This window comes from Callithrix jacchus, chromosome 15, assembly GCF_049354715.1.
Source record: "Callithrix jacchus isolate 240 chromosome 15, calJac240_pri, whole genome shotgun sequence".
NCBI lineage: Eukaryota > Metazoa > Chordata > Mammalia > Primates > Cebidae > Callithrix > Callithrix jacchus.
In genome coordinates this window covers 81303626-81321348 of record NC_133516.1, presented here as the reverse complement: position 1 = coordinate 81321348, position 17723 = coordinate 81303626, and the positions used below count along the sequence as shown (strand labels likewise).

Genomic DNA, 17723 nt, shown 5'->3' with positions numbered 1-17723 from the left:
CAAAAAAGGCTAATTTGACCTCTTCCTTTACAATCTGCTTGTGCTTTATTTTTTTTCCTCTTGCCTAATTGCTCTAGTCAGGGTGTCTAGTAATATATTAAATAACAGTGGTGAAAGTGGACATCCTTGTCTTATACCAGATCTTAGAAGAAAGGCCTTCAATTTTTCCCTGTTCAGTACAATATTAGCTGTGGCCTCTCATATACTTTAAATAATCTCTAGATTACTTATAATACCTAACACAATGCAAATGCTATATAAACAGTTGTTATACTATATTTTTAAAATGCATTTTTTTCTGAAATATTTTCAATCTATGCTTAGCTAAATCTGTGAATGCAGAACTCACCAATACAAAGGGCCAACTGAAAATTTCAAATATGAACATTAGAAGCAAGAATTAGGGCAGTGGCTTAGAGAGAAACAATCAACAGTGACAGTCTATCTACTACAATCTCATTCTAGGGCCCAAGAAGAAATTCTCCTAGTTAGCTGGAGTGAGACTAAGCTCTTGGGATTGTAAGCTTCATGAAGGACCATGTATATCCTCAGTACCCAGCATACAGCCAGGCTCATGGAAGGCAAAAAACAATTATCTGTTTAATGACTGAATAAGGCTAGGAATGGAGGGGCCTTACAGTTGAGTTCTTTTTCTCCTGGGCTGGAGTGCAGTGGTGTGATCTCGGCTCATTGAAACCCCCACCTCCTGGGTTCAAAGCAATTCTCTGCCTCAGCCTCCAGAGTAGCTGGGATTACAGGCGCCCACCACCGCATCTGGCTAATTTTTGTATTTTTGGAAGAGATGGGGTTTTACCATCTTGGCCAGGCTGGTCTGGAACTCCTGACCTCGTGATCTACCCGCCTTGGCCTCCCGAAGTGTTGAGATTACAGGCATGAGCCACCACACCCGGCCTTTACAGTTGAGTTCTAAAGGAAGAACTGTTTCTCACTCAGAATAACAGTGACCTAATGCAGTGTTTCTTACACTTCAAGTGGAATTACATATCTCAATAAAGCTGTTAAAAAACACAACTTTGATTATGACTTAGAACCCAGTATATAAATATATATAATTAAAACTAAAGTTTGTCAAAGACAGACATACTCTTTATTATATATTACATACATGTTTTTACCTCATTTCTTTTTTTGTAAAAACACTGACTGCACTATTTGTAATAGACCCAAACTGGAGAAGCCCAAATGTCCTTCAAAAGAATAGAGACATTGTGGCATATGCCTACAATGCAATACTATACAGCATGAGAATGGAAAAATGACACTATATGCAACAACATGAATGAATCTCACAAAATAAATGAAACAATACAAAAGAAAAGATATGACTCCATTTGTATGTAGTTCTAAGGGGTAGGAGTGAACAGAAGAAGACACATGGGACTTCTAGAGTTCTGGTGTATTCTGATCCTAGATCTGGGTGCTGATTATATGGGCATCTTCACCTTGTGAAAATATACCATGCTGTGATTATGATTTGTTTACTTTTCTGTATGTTTTACTTCAATAAAATATTTAATTGTTTTTAGTTGTTACCCACCATGAAATCATTAATAAATGATAAATGATTTCATCATTTATTAATGGTCCTGAATTTCAGTTTAAAACACTGTCCTAGACAGACAAATGCCCAACATGCTTCAGAGTCTAATGCTTGGAGAGTAAATGTAATATGGCTGAGATGGGAGTTAGTTCATGGAAAGAAGAGATGGGCTAGAGCTATAAAGAGTAGAACTTCCGGAAATAGCTCATTCACTGGAAGGAGAACTGTGTGGGAAATGCTCTGGAGTCCCTTTGAAAACTCCCAGATAAATCTCCCAACAAATGGTCTGCAGTTTAAATCATTTGGGCCTGCAAACCTTAAAAAATGCAAATGTCTCTTCCAAGTTAATAGTGTTAGTCTCTGATACTTTAGTGTCAATTAGTTGAATTTAACTACATTTAATAAGTACCTTCTACATATGGCAGGCACTGTGCTTTTCCATCTACATTATCACATTTATCTTAAACTGACTTCCTCCTAACACCTCAGGCAAGTTACTTAATACTCCCAAGGCCTTTTTCCTCACCTGTGAAAATAGCCTAGTGATCTTTATAAATTTTGGGTCATAGACCCCTTGTCAACTGATGAGTTCTTGTGATATAAAGTTTACACACACACACACACACACACACCATTGTGCATATAAATTGGGTACATTCTTGGCTCTCCTCAAAGCTAATCTCTTAATTTCTGATTCTCATTGATCTCTAAATATCTTATAGTTTTGTCATAAACTACTTAGCTGAGTTCCTCTCAAGAGAGCAGAACTAGGGCAGATGTCACTAAGGAATAAAGAATATTTTGAATAGTCAGAGAGCAACAGGAGGACAATTCTTAAGAGGGTGGGGTAGGGAGTAACCTCAGCATTACTAACAAGTGACACAGGTCGGGGGGAAGGCTTCCTAAAGTAGTTGGCTTCTTTACTCTTACTGTCTGGATTTATTCAATCATTCCCAAGGACTCACCAAGGGTAAAGAACAAGAAATGGCCTTGTGTCCATTGTTTTGGAATAAGCACCTAGGTTCTGAGAAAGTGAAACTTCTGTACTCTAAGATATGCTACAGCTGGGACTTCATGCTGAATTGGCTTCTACTTGCCTTCTTGTTCCAGTCATGGAAAAAAGAAACTGACTTCCAATTTAGCAGGAGATAGTTACCTTGCTATTCAGTTGCTGAATTCTTAATTCCTTTTGGTGAATTTCCTTTAAGCTGTCATTGAGCTGAGTCCTGAGAAGTTCTGTCTCATAAATCAGATTTTGTGACCCATCTGAGGAAGCTGATGTCTCTGGGGACGCCTGTCAAAACATAAACATCGATGAAATTCTCTCCTAAGATTGCTCATGCTTTAATTCCTTCCCTCTAGAAATCCTGTCCATCCCATAGGAAGTTATAAGGTGGCTTATGGACAATTAATAGTGGCAGATGGGCACTTAATTTGTAGGAAGCTGATGCTTTCTGGGTAGTGCCTTTATTTATTTTTTTTTTAATTTTCTCTGCAATCATCATCATTTGTTTAAAAATTTATCTCTGAGTAACAATCAGCATTGAAATTACTCACCTGTCTTTGGTATTGCACTTTGAGGGGCTGAGTCTGAGAAGAAGACCTCAATTCCCTTATAAGATTCTGCAGGTGACTGAGCTGCTGATCTTTATCTGAGATAGCCATAAGGTACTGCTCCTTCATTCTTCTTTCATGTATTTCCCAGGAACTCTTCTCCATCCTAGAAAAAACATGACACAATCGTGGGTAAAAATACACTTGTAGCTGGGCATGGTAGCTTGCACATGTAACCCCAGCGCTTTGCTCATCTTCAAGGTTAATCAAATCTGGAAGTTAAAGAAAGAAAGGCTAAGGTGGAAAGAGAGAAAATGTGGGGGAAAAACAGAAATCTTTTTTTCTCTATCTCTTTTTCTCTCCTCTAAGGGTCAATTACATAAGGAAATAAGGAAAATAAATATCCTTTTAGATTGCTGTTCGAGAAAATTTAAAGAAGAAAGACTGCAGGAAATAAGCCTTTGGTGCTCTGCAGCTTTTCTTAGGTTTACACTAGTACCTGAACACTTTAATATTCCTGTAGTTCTAGGTGATGTGATGATAATATGGGAGGCATCAGGTGATGCTCTGACATGGTACCAATGACTTTTGGAGGGCCCAAATGTCAATGATCAGCATTAAAGTACATCTGAAGGACACAGCAAGTACCTAAACTTTTAATGATAAATTAAGATTCTAACAGAATAAAGCTGGGGCAGCTATTTCCTAAAGAAAAATGATGGTTAAAATGGAGCAATGTATCTTTTCTCTTGAGATTCAATTTCAAAAAGAAGGAACAGAAATTTATATTTCTGGAGAGCAAAACTCTTGTTCTTTTGTCTTTTTTTTTTTTAACTTGCTCTGCAACCGTCCTCATTTGTTTAAAAAAAGAATTTGTTCTTGTATTATCTGGGGAAGCTGCCAACTCCATGCAATGAGCTTAATAAATGTTTGCTTATAAGCAAGTCCATAAAGATGTTAAACATAAAACACTTTTAGATGTAATTTTACTCCATAAAGTTTAAATCATTGATTCTAAAAAGCATTTTGCTACATCAATGTTGCTTAAGGTTTGAAAGCTCATGTATCTGAACATTAAGAACTCTCTTAGAGATCTTATGATATTTATACTACATTGACAGTTGTCATCCTACTGGCCCTTTGTAAGCTGGATAAGAATTGAGACTCCAACTCATATTCTCTGTATTCACTTGCCTCTTGTCCTCTAGTACTGGTGAGACAAAGCAGGTGCTGCTTGACAAGAAGCAATTTCCAACATGGAAATTCTCCTTTTAATATCAAATCTTGAAAGCTTTGAGTTTGAGTTTGATTTTTTTTTTTTTTTTTTTTTTTGAGACAGGGTCTCACTCTGTTGCCTAGGCTGTAGTATAGTGGCATGATGTTGGCTCACTGCAACCTCCACCTCCTGGGTTCAAGCAATTCTCCTGCCTCAGCTTCCCAAGCAGCTGGGATTACAGGTACACACCACCACACCCAGAGAATTTTTGTATTTTTAGTAGAGACGGGGTTTCACCTTGTTGGCCAGGTTGGTCTCGAACTCCTAACCTCAGATGATCCACTCGCTTCGGCCTCCCAAAGTGTTGGGATTACAGGCCTAAGTCACTGCACCCAGCGAGTTTGAATTTATTAAGGCATGACCTATCTGAAGTTAAACAGTAATAGCATCCCAAAAATGAGGTTGCAACAACTAGACCTGTTTTTATACACTGTTTATTCTTGGGATTCAATTTGTTAGAAAAACTGAATTTAAAAAATCAGAATTATAGTTCCTATCTTAATTTCTTCTGCCATGATAGCATTGTTATTGATTGTTCTGCTCCCTAAAAAGAAAAGAGCTAGGATTTCTGGTTCTAGACAAAATAAAATAGAAACATTTCTCCTTATTCCTCCAAATAAGGCTGAGCATCCCTAATAAGAAAACCTACAATGCTCCAACATCCCAAACTTTTTGAGCATTGACATGACACTCAAAGAAAATACTCATTGGATAATGCAAATATTCCAAAATCCAAAAAATCTGCAATCCAAAACACTTCGAGTCCCAATCATTTCAGATAAGGAATACTCAACCTGCATAGATAAAACCCTTGGGCATTATAAATAAAAACAAACATAAGAAAATTTAGAAAGATGAAGGTGGCAGACCAGCGGGATCCCCAGACTTGAGGAATGACAATGGCAGCAAGTTCTTTAGTTTTTCATTTATATTCTACATATCCCAAACTGGATACTGGAGAATTCCATGACCCAGGAACACCAGTGAGTACCAAATTTACTTTGCCTTGCCAAAGGACTAGGAAGGGACAGTCTGGCTAGACAGAGACATTAATGATAATAACCACCATATTCCAGGCAAACAACATGGGAAAACCACAGTATCTCACCACTCCCATTAACAAAGACCTGGTGGATAAGCTAGTCACGTTCTTGCCTGGTGGTGACAAGGTACACCTCATCCTCCCTACTGGAGTAGTGTGAGAAGAGGCCAAGTATGGAGCTTAGACTCTTACCATTACCTAGCATTAAGAAGGTGCCTCTCTCCGACTGCCCCTCTTCCCCCAACTCCCACGGTGGTATCAGCAGAAGCAACATGTGGGGCCTGGACATTCACCTCCACCATAACAAGATTAATAAGGCACTCTTCCTGGCCTCTGCAGAGGTTGTATCAGAAGAGACCAAGTAGGGAATCTGTACTTTGAGTACTCCCCAGTGGTAACAAGGTGCCCCTCTTCAACCATTCCCCACAGTGTCAGTAGAGGATAAGCAGATAGTCTGAACTTTCACCACCACTTGGCAATAATGAGGTGCTCCTTTCCATTCCTTCCAGCACAGTATCAATGGAGGCCATGTGGGGAGCACGGACTCCCACTTCCCCTTGGCAGTATCAGGGCATCCTTTCCTTCTAGGGGTATCAATGGAAGTTGAATGAGGTGCCAGGAATTCACCCTCCACCTAGTGGTAAAGTGGCAATGTCGTCCTTCCCCTGCTGGTGTAGTGTCAGTGAAGCCCGCTAATGCAGAAGATTCAAATAAGACTGACAGTCTTATAATCTCCAAAATGTCCAACATATAACTAAAAATCACTCATTGTACCAAGAACCAGGAAAACCACAACTTGATTAAGAAAAGGAAATCAACAGATTCTAACACTGAGGTGACACAGATATTAGAATTATATGACAAGGATTTTACAGCAGCCATCATAGAAATGCTTCAACAAGCGATTACTAACACACTGGGGAAAGTATAAAAAGCTTCAGCAAAGAAATAGAAAATATAAAGAACTGAATTGAAATTTTAGAACTGAAAAATACAATATGTAAAATACGCTGGGTGTAATAGCAGAATGGAGGTAAGAATCAGAGAACTTGAAAATCAAATAGAAAATACTAAATCTAAATTATTTAGAGAAATTATAAGAGAAAATAATCAGTAAATTGGATTTCATCAAAATTAAAAAGACCCTGTTGAAGGAGATGAAAAGATAAGCTGCAAATTGGGAAAAAAATATTTGCAAACCACAAATCAGACACAGAACGATACCTATAATATATAAAGAATGCTTAAAACTTAACAGTAAAAAATTAACCCAATTGGAAAATGGACATAAGACATGAATAGATATTTCATTCATCAAAGAGGATATATGGATGCTAAATACGCACATTAAAAAGATGTTCAGCCATTATGCCAAGTGGTTTTGCAATTTCTTAAAAAATAAAACATTCACTTACTATACAAGCGAGCATTTGCACTCCTGGGCAATTATTTTAATGAAATAAAAACTTATGTCCACACAAAAACCTATACACAAATGTTCATAGTAGCTTTATTAGAATAGCTAAAAACTTAAAACAACATGCATATCCTTCAACAGGTGAATACAATGGTATATTCATAATATGAAACAGTATTTATAATGAAAAGAATTAACAATTGATACAGACAATTCTGATGGATCTCAAGGGCATTATGGCACATGAAAAAAGCCAATTTCAAAGGGTTACATACTATAAGATTCCAATTAGAAAACATTCTCAAAATGACAAAATTGAAAACAGATTAGTGGTTGCTAGGGGTTAGGGATACGAGGAGGGTAGGGAAGGGAGGAATGTGACTGTAAACTAGTAGCACAAAGGATGTATTTGTGGTGATGGAGTAGTTCTGTATTTTGGTTGTGGTGACGCTTACATAAATATACATGTCAGAAAATTGCATAGAACCACACACATAGATATTCAAATGAGAGCATGTAAAACTGGTAGAATCTGAATATGGTCTGTGAATTGTACCAATGTCAGTTTCCTGGTTTTGATATTGTACCACAGTTATGTAAGATGTTACCACTGGAAGAAACTAGGTGAAGGGTACATAGAAGCTCTCTGCACTGTTTTCCCAACTCTCTATAAATCTACAATCAGTTAAAACAAAAAGAGTTGAAAAGGAGGGATTATCGTACCTGAGCTGATGTAGCTCATGCTGCCAGGAGAGGTTTTCCTGCCTGAGCTCTTCTTGCATAATCTGAAATGTTTTTGTCTTATCTTGATACTCCTGAAGTTGAGCCTTCAGTGGATGTAACTCAGTGATCTCTTGATTAATCTGTAAGTATTGCTGCTGCAGATTCTTCAATTCCTTCAGCTTTAACCAAAGGGAAAATAAAAAGATTATCTGTCACATCTCATTCATCTAACTATAAGTCATTGGTAGCTCCCTACTAAGTCAGTCAGACACAACATGCAACCAGCACCAAACAGTCCACTGACGACATACCACTGCAGCATAAGTCTCTAAAGTGGTGAAACACATGCAGCTAGACTGGTGAAAATCACCCATGGATCTGCCATCAAGGCTGCAGGGTCTGACTGACTATTCCTGTAACTTCTACTCCTTCCCCTGGCTCCAAAGGTTCTAAGTTCACTTTAGGGCTACAGCTCTGGCATGGGGTAGACTGAAGAGACCTACAGCTTCACCATGAGTGGGCACATCCTAAAACAAGAACTAGTTATGTGCCCTCGTTGGAGTTCTTAACTTTCCTACATGACTATCAATCTTAACCGTAGCTTAGTCAATACTGATTATAAAGAAGGCAGCACTGCTCAGTGGTTAAGGACTTAGGCTCCAGAGTTAGATATCCTACTACTTCTTGGACATGTGACCCAACACATGTTCCTCATACCTTCATCTATCAAATGAAGATAATTATAGTATCTTTTTCATAAGAATATAAGAAATAAATGAGAAAATTAATGCATTTCACACACAAAGTTAGTGATGACAGACTTGCCTTTAATTAGTAAAACTGCCTACCTACATTTCAGATATATTTTTAAGCTCTTTATCTCCAATACTCATTAAAAGCTTAGTAAGTAAGAAATAATGTCAGGACATCTGGGCAAAGATAGGGTCTTGTTCACACACCTCTTTCGCCCACTTAGAAACATCACTAAAGCTAAAATAATAGCATTTTTTAAAGCACAAAACACAAGAACAGGAAAAATAGAGGAATCAGCAGCAATAAAATTAATTTTGGAAGCTCAAAAGCAGATGAATAAGTGGTAACTGGCTTAACAGATCTGAGAAAGCAGACTCTAAAGCTGGTAATAAGAAAATCCACGAACCAGTAGCACTTACTCTGCAGAATCTTCAAAAGGCTCAGGAATTAACAATATCAGGTACCTCTGGAAAGGTGGTAATGGGGGTGGGAGGGAGGTGATAGCTGAGATAAGGAGGTCTAGATAAAAGCTGCTTAAGAAACAATTTCTTTTTATTTTCTGGTATTTTTTTTTTTTTTTTTTTTTTTGTAGAGACAGTTTCCGTATGTTGCCCAGGCTGGTCTCAAACTCCTGGGCTCAAGTGATCCTTCTGCCTCAGCCTCCCAAAGTGCTGGGATTACAGGCATGAGCCACTGCACATGGCCAAAAAACAACTTCATCCATAGATCCCCTCCTCAGCTCTACACTTTTTGTTTCCCCAACAGACAATTTGTTTTATTCTCCGCAGAGGTAAAAGAAGTGTCTGTGCACTATGGCACATGAGGCGAGGTTACAAGTAAGGGTACTGTTCCAAACAGAGTGAATGCATGCTTCCTGAGTGCTTAAAGCCTTTCCCCTACTGAGCTTGAAGAATGCTAGCAAAAGGCCTTTCCCCTCCACAAAAGAAATGAGAAGTCTTCTCTTGAAAATTGGACCAGCTCAAGAGGAACTAAAGATATTGAGATAAGGGTTACCAAGAAGCTCAATAAGAACATCATGCAATGAAACTCAGTTGGTAAGTCCCACTCACTTTGGAATGAAATGAATGTAATGCAATGAAACTCTGGGTAAGTCACTTTTAGACCCTCTACTTAAACATGAAGAGTACACGAAGGATTAACCTTCATGTGAAGAATGGCTAATATTAAGGAAGGGAAGAAAACCAACTGGAGAAGGTAATTTAGAAGATATTAACAATGGGGAAAATGTAATGCCTTCAAAGATTTAAGAGATAATACTGTAAATAAGAAACATTATAGCATAAATTAAAAATTATAAAGAAAAACTCATTATAAGAAAATGTCAAAAAACAAAAACTACCACCACTAGACTTAGAAAGAGAAGTTAAGAAAATCTGAGACAAAGAAAAAAAATTCCTTAGAAATTAAGAATAGTAAAAATGAAAAAAATTTTGGAATCAAAAGACAAAAGTGAGAAAATCTTCCAGAAATACAGCAAAAAAGAAGAGAAAAGGTAAGAAAATTAGAGAAGCAGAAGGTCCTACATCTAAATAACAAAAATTTCAGAAATAAGACAACAGAGAAAAAAGGATAGAGGAAAATGGTAAAAAAATAATTCAATGGAATTTCCAAAAAGCTGCTAGTATGATTTCTTAGATTCCAAAGACTAGTTAGTATAATGAAGAAAAAAAGACCTATACCAAATTATACTATCAAAAAAATTTCAGAATGGAGAGAAAGGGAGGGAAGGTAGGGTGAGGGGAAGGGAAGTGAGAAACAGACCACATACAAAGGATCAGGAATCAGAACAGCTTCAGTCTTGTGAACCACATATAAGCTAAAAAGCAATAAACCAATGTCTTCACAATTTTGAAGGGAAATTAATTTCAGCCTAGAATTCTATATCCAGCAAAACTATCAATCAGGTATGCGAGATAAATAGACATTTTCAATAAATTTACCTTCCATGTATCATTTCTCAGGGAGCTACTGAATGATTTATTCCAAGAAAAAGATGGCACAAAACCAAGAGGAGGAATACACGGAATAGAAGAAATAGGAGATCTACTATAGGAGAAAGGTGAAGGGAAATATTCTAGGATAGAAAGAGTATCCTAGAACTACAGGGCCACTGGTTGATCTTGGAGCAAATCAGGTACTCCAGGAGAATTTTCTTCTTGAAGACAAAATTGATGGGAATAAACATCTTGAGAGGAGATGTGGACAAATGGCAGTAAATCTGGAGGTAAATTACACTAAGTGCAAAAAAAAAAAAAAAACTAAGTAACACCAATGAGAAAAACTGTTGTTAATCTGGGAAAAACAGCAAGACGCAGAGGAAAATAAAAGTAACATGCCTCTAACGCTCTAGTAGCATTTGTAGTCATAAAAATGTAACTCTGAATTGACTTAACCAAAATTAAAATTAAATTACAACAAAAGAATGAGGAAGGAATTCTGTATTAAAATGTGCATAGACTGGCAGGGTGTGGTGGCTCACACTGGTAATCCCATCACTTTGGGAGGCCGAGGTGGGTGGATCACAAGGTCAAGAGATCGAGACCATCCTGCTGAACACTGTGAAACCTCATCCCTATGAAAAATCCAATTAGCTAGGCCTGGTGGCACGCACCTGTAGTCCCAACTAACTGGGAGGCTGAGGCAGGAGAATCGCTTGAACCCGGGAGGCACAGGTTGCAGTGAGCCAAGATCACGCCACTGCACTCCAGCCTAGTGACAGAGCGAGACTCCATCTCAAAAAAAAAAAAAAAAAAAAAAAGTGCATACACTGACAGTTTATTGTGAAAGCAGGGGGACTCTGGAGAGCTAAACTCTGTTAGTGTAAAGAAAGTCAAGAGTCAGTGCAACAAATCAATAGCCAAAATGCAATGTAAGCATGATATTTAGATACTGAGGAAATACTGAAATTGTTGAAAGCAAATTGCCTCAGGAGTAGAAGAAATGGGGTTGAGGTAGTGCTACTCTTAGGTTTTCCCACCAAACACTGTAGAATTTAGTGATGAATTAAATATGTACCATATCACTTTTTCAACCCAACCCCCCAAACATATTTTTGTTTAACTTAAAGCAAAAACATATCCTTATGCAATCCACTCACTCTTCTAGCATCTAGAATAGGGTATCCTAGAACGGATCACAGAAAACTGTGTGCCTAGGACTGCATTTTAGCTCCTTGAAGTGGTAGTTTGAGTGAACTGGACATAATTCTTTTGTTATGCACTTACATCAAGGGACAGCTAAATAAAAACCCTAAAGAACACATTATTATATTTACTGTAGAGAAGTAATAAATGTTTCACAACTATATAGTGTTCTCTTTATGGGAACACAGAAGAAATTTCTTACAGGCCTCAATACTTAAAGAATATTCTTATCTTGAGTAGGTGATTTTTCTTTTTCCTTTTCTCCTAGAATATGAATACTGCAGTTCATGGACATGGTGTTCATTCCCTCTTTCTGTTGGTTGATAGAAAGCTCATAGCAAACTAGGGACCCCTCTTTCTAACAAACAAAGTACAGGATATGGTGATTTCTTGGGACACTATAACCTTACTCCTGGTTTAATATTTTTCTATCCTATCCTTATTTTCTCTTCCTTCTCAGTCCCTTTTCTTTTATCTTGAAAAACTGTTTATATCTTTATATGCTATGCCAAGTCATTTTCAAAATGAGGAGAGTACAGATAAACAAATACGGGCACCCCTAGAGATATGCCATCTGCTTAGTCAATCCTATGCTAAAGATGTACAAACATTGGGAGGCTGAGGCGGGTGAATCACGAGGTCAAGAGATCGAGACCATCCTGGTCAAAAGAGTGAAACCCCGTCTCTACTAAAAATACAAAAAATTAGCTGGGCATGGTGGCGCGTGCCTGTAATCCCAGCTACTCAGGAGGCTGAGGCAGGAGAATTGCCTGAACCCAGGAGCCGGAGGTTGTGCTGAGCCGAGATAGCACCATTGCACTCCAGCCTGGGTAACAAGAGCGAAACTCCGTCTCAAAAAAAAAAAAAATGTATAAACAAGTGTTTGTACATTCTTATCTTGAGTAAGTGATTTTTTGCAATATAATTGGGGAAATTAAAAATAGTATATAGAAATTAACACACAAACACACACACACACACCTCAAGGCAATATGTGACAAATGGTAAGAAAAGTACTAGGGAGATACAAAGGCAAAAGACAATCAGGCAATCATGAAATATAAGCAGAGGATCTGAGTTCTGGAAAGGCCTTTTTAAATAGTGGGAAATATTTACCCAAAAAAGGAAAGCAATTGGGAGAGCATTTTGGCTGAGGATGATAATATGGGCAAGTAGGAAGCACCAGGTATGATTATTGCATACTGAGTAGATTAGTTTGGCTTGAATGAAGGGTATGAGTATGGAGCAGTAAAAGGGAATGCTGAAAAGGTATGAATTTAACATATCCATAGCATGATGAAGAAAAAAACACCTATACCAAATTATGCTATCAAAAAATTTCAGAATGGGGGAACTGGGTCTTGGCTGGGTATGGTGGCTCACACCTGTAATCCCAGCACTTTGGGAGCCAAGGCGAGCGGATCACTTGAAATCAGGAGTTTAAGACCAGCTTGGCCAATACGGTGAAACTCCGTTTCTACTAAAAACACAAAAATCGGCTGGACGTGGTGGTGCGTGTCTGTAGTCCCACCTACATGAGAGGCTGAGGCAGAAGAATTGCTTGAGCCCAGGAGGCAGAGGTTGCAGTGAGCTGAGATTGCACCACTGCACTCCAGCCTGGGCAACAGAGCAAGACTCTCAAAAAAGAAAAAAGAAAAAATTACAGGGTCTTAAATGCCAGACTAAAGGGGGTTTGAATACTAAATCAATTCTAGAGATAGTACAACTTTTAAATATTTTTAAGTAGTGCAGTAATAGAGTTTCAGAAAGACTTATTCAGCAATGGTCTGAAAATACTGAAGAGATGATAACCTGAAAGCAACATTACTACAAGAGTTTAAGGGTAAAGTGTTAGAGCTTATCTTAGGATGTTAAAAATGGAAAAGAAAAATATATGAGGCACATTGTGAATAAAGGGGTGATATAGCTTGATGGTTAAATAAAATAAAATCACAGTTATGAGCCTTTGAGAACATAAGAATATGACTGTGAATTATAGAAACACGAAAATAAAAAGGTTGGCTTGGCTATAACTATCTAGCAGTCAAAAATGTGCAAAGTTTAATGCCTAGTGTTTACAACAGATAAGGATAATAAAGCAATTCACTGAATTAAGCATAATTAGCTAATTCAGAATCTGTCCTAACAGCTCCAAGAAAAATGATTTTTACTTAGAAGACAATTAATACTAGTATATCATAAATTACAGCTTTGAGACACATACTGTCCTGATGAATAGAACCTGTTGCATTTATGTTCTGAAAGACAGACAAAAGGCCCAGCTCCCAGGGCAAAGTCAGCTGAACTCAAATTATTTAAAAAATATAAACAAGTATGCATATTTTGGAAGTCAAAACCATAACTGAACAGAGGGGCTTTGTTCAGATTACAAAAGGGGAAAGACTGTCTATAAATACAGGATATTAAGTGAAATAGAAATGAATACAGTTATCTATTAAAAAAAGGAAAAACTAACTCTACAGTTAGGGGAAATAATCTTTTTACTGGGGCTAATCTTAAAAATTAGAATTTTCAGATTCTGGGCATGGGTCACATTTTAAAATGGAAAACCTAGCCTTTCAAAACTCCATTTATTTCCTATGTGGCCTATTTTCCTACAAATAAAAAGCCTCGATAGAGTTAAGAGACTATCATGAAAGTGAAGACATAACGTTGTAAAGTAGACTCCCCTAACAAGTCAAGAGTGTGGCTCATGCCTGTAATCCCAGCTGCTTGGGAGGCTGAGGCAGGAGGATTGCTTAAGCCCAGGAGTTCAGTAGAATCTCTTGACAACCTGGCTCAGCTCATATGGTTCCAGTTCTTGTCCCTGAATCTTAGGAGACCTGGATTAAACTCCTGGCTTGTACTAAAAGCAGTCAAATTTCAGCATTAAAAGCCTCTTGAGCTTTTTCTCCCATTGGAAATGTTGGGTGTATTAAAAGTAAGTGGGTACATGGGTCAGCTTGCAAATAAAACTTTCCTAAAAAGTCATTTTAACTTATTTAAAGAAATTCTTTTTACATTTATTTTTGACAAATTAGGGTTGAGATACCCATGAGATGAACCGAGTCCTCTCTGCTCCAAATTCTACCAGATAATCTATTGCTAAACTGTAAGCAAGGCACTAAATGATCCTTAAACTTATACTGTAAGAAGGCCCACTAAGTGATCCTTATGCTTTCTTTCAGTTAAGCTATGACAAATTCTGGAAACACTTACATGTGTCTTTGTGTATATAAAATATGTAAAACAGCCCTCGACCTCTTAGTCCTTTTATAACCAATGGAGAGATGTGTGCCAAGGCAATTTCTGATTTTTTCTCTAATGGTATTGGCAGGTTTAGCAATTTAAATCATGTTTCTGTGTTTCTCTAAGACCAAACAGAACCTGTGGGATATATTTAAAAAAGGAAAATGAATGCCCAGATAATATGTATAAGAATGTATTTATCTTTTTATATAAACCTTTCTTTATATATAAAGAAAGGTTCAAAAACTCTTAAACATATCAGAAACAAAGAATTAGCTACTCACCAGTCTGTCTCTGTCATTTTGGAGTGAAGACATAGCTTTTTTTAAACTCTGTACTTCAGCTGGGCTGGTGGTAGGCTTAGCGGCAGTCCTCTGCTTCCCTTCCTCTGACTTTCGAAATTTCTCCAGCTCATTCCACAGGTGATCTCTCTCATTCTGTAGACTGGCCATAGCCTTGGAAAAGGACTGCACTTGGTTATAAGAATCTTCTAGTTGTGAAGACAAGTGAAGCAGTTGCTCATCTTTGGATAGGAGCTGTTGATTAAGTTTCTCAAGGTGAGACAAGCTGTTCTCCTCAGTGGAGTTCATTGAAAAGGTGGCTTTAGAAAGAAGAGCATCTCTCTCTCTGTTTAAGAGGTTCTGTTGTTCTCTCAACTGTGCCAGTTCCTTCAGACTGGCATCATATTTCCTTTTCAGTTCATTAAGTTCTTCATTGGCATGATCTCTACTATTTTGCAAGGAACTCATAGACCTTCCAAAAGACTGAATTTGTGCTGTGAGATCTTTATTTTCTTTGGTGACCATGAGTAATTTCTGTTCCATCTCCACCAGATCTCTTGCTAGCTCTGCCACTCTCTCTTCTGCTGTTTCAGTTTCATTTCTCATTATCCCTGCATCATGATGAAGATGCTTTAATTCTTTCTTCAGTTTATCTTCAATTTCACCTACCTTCTTGGCAGCTTCCTTATGGACACAAACCAATTCCTCTTCCAGTTCTGTAATTCTCTTTTGAGAGGAGGAAAGCACAGCAGTTAACTTCTGTAACTCTTCTTCCTTTACTTTTAACTGGGCATGATAGATTCCTACAGTACCTTCTTCTTGCAAGGCTGTTACTTGTCTCTTTAGCTGGGATACAGATACTTTTAAACTTTCAATCTCTTTAGATAAATCTCGTTTCTCCTCTTGTAAGACATTAGAAGACCTCTGCAGATCCTCATTTGCTTCCTCAGACTCCTTCAGCTTTTCTTCTAATTTAGCATATTTATTTTGCAGCTCCTTATTTTGTTGAAGTTGAGCTTCAAGAAGCTGCTTTTGCTGACTGTCCTTTATTGATATCACTTGGTTCAGGTCTTCTCTATATTGGATCAGTTCTGCATCTAGCTTGGCATTCTCAGAATTGAGATCATCCATATGACTTCTCAAGCCTCGTATTTCTTCCTTAAGCTTGTTATTCTCAGCAGCAGCCTCTTGGATGAGTTGGTCTTTTTCTAAAATTACAGAGAGATGTCGCTCTTCCAGCTGTTGATAGTCACCCACTATGCGGTCTCGATCATTTTGGAGAGAAGACATGGATTTAACGAAGGAATCCAACTGTGCCTTTTGCTGAATGTTTTCCTTTTTGATGTTTTTCAGTGTTTCCATAAGCTGATAGGTTTTGTCAACAGCCTTTTTGTTCTCCTCTTCTAAAACAATATTCTCCTCTTCCTCCTGGGACAGCAGGTTTTCCAGCTCTTTAATTTCTTTATCATGTTGCTGTTGCAGTTCAGCAATAGCTACCTGGATTGCCTCTTCCTTGCCAGAAAGCAGGCTTATAATCTTTTGCTCTTTCATATTTATTTCTTCATGCAGCTTACTGGTCAGTTCTCTGGAGGCCTGAAGATCAGTCTCCAGTTGTTCATAAATGAACTTAGAATTCTGGATATCAGCCTCTTGCTGCCTTATGATCCCTTCCAAGTTTTCTTTCTGTTCCTTACATTTTTCCAAAGAGTTACTTAAATCAGTCAACTGCTCTTTAAGAATCTTAAATTCTGATTCCAACTTAGCTAATTCATTCTGAGAATTGTGGTATAGGTGGCGTGTCTCTTCTAGCTGAGACAAAAGTTCCTTGTTTTCCCCCTGTAGAGTATCACAGACCTTCTGTTGAAGCTGGACCTCTGTCTGGGCCTTGGACTCCCAAATCTGCCTGTCATGTTCAAGCCTGAAACAGAGAGAAGGTCATTAGTTATAGATTTCAAGAAAAAACTATGTTTCCCTAAGAACAAATACTATAACATATACTCAATAGATTTACAAATGAATTAACATATATAACAGAAGATGTTAAATGTTTTTCTGAAGAGGTATTAATTCTCTGTACCTACACTTTGTCTACTGAATGCTATGTATTAAAGGTATATCACAACTAAGGGTTCATATATTTAAGTCGTAAACTCCAAAATGTGTTGCTTATTTTAGTGACATGGTTTTAGACACTCTGAAAAGTAGTATTTTCTCCTATTTTATTCTACTTTGTTCCAGACAAGCTAATATCTGGCCTATCTATGGGATAATCTTGATATGGGACAGTGAGGAAATCTATTTAGAACAGAAGGATCCTAATAGAAGTAAGGAATACAGAGGATGAGAGACATTGCTAGTTCTAGAGCTTAAAAAGTGATATAAAATTGAAATTTGAGAAAAAATGACTCTAAGAGGCATATGCAATATGAATTAATGTGGACTACAGGAAGGAGAAAAGATGAGACCATCTAGTACACCAAGGCAATAAAATTTGAGAGTACTGTGGTTAAAATCCAGACAAGAGCAGTTGAAATGGGAGTAAAAAGAAATACAGCTATCTCTCAACAGAAAGATGAGAAGATGTGAACTTTTCATGTTCATGCAGTTGTAACAGGATTGTTATTTGCCAAAAAAAAAGAGTCAGAAGTGAGAGAGAATATATCTTCCATGGGAATTCATGTCAAAATTAGTCCCATTGTCTTA

General features: G+C 37.6%; 1 protein-coding gene across 42 annotated transcripts in view; it reads right to left on the bottom strand.

Moving 5' to 3' along the window:
- GOLGB1 (golgin B1) overlaps window positions 1–17723 on the bottom strand; it is an 86891-nt gene that overhangs the window by 10835 nt on the left and 58333 nt on the right. For all 42 annotated transcript variants that reach the window (XM_078352013.1, XM_035274049.3, XM_078352020.1 and 39 more), the window contains 4 exons: window positions 15024–16938; window positions 7574–7752; window positions 3119–3281; window positions 2718–2855 (listed from right to left, as the gene is read on the bottom strand). In XM_078352013.1, coding sequence (XP_078208139.1) covers window positions 2718–2855; window positions 3119–3281; window positions 7574–7752; window positions 15024–16938 — 2395 coding nt within the window. The remainder of the gene's footprint in view (window positions 1–2717; window positions 2856–3118; window positions 3282–7573; window positions 7753–15023; window positions 16939–17723) is intronic.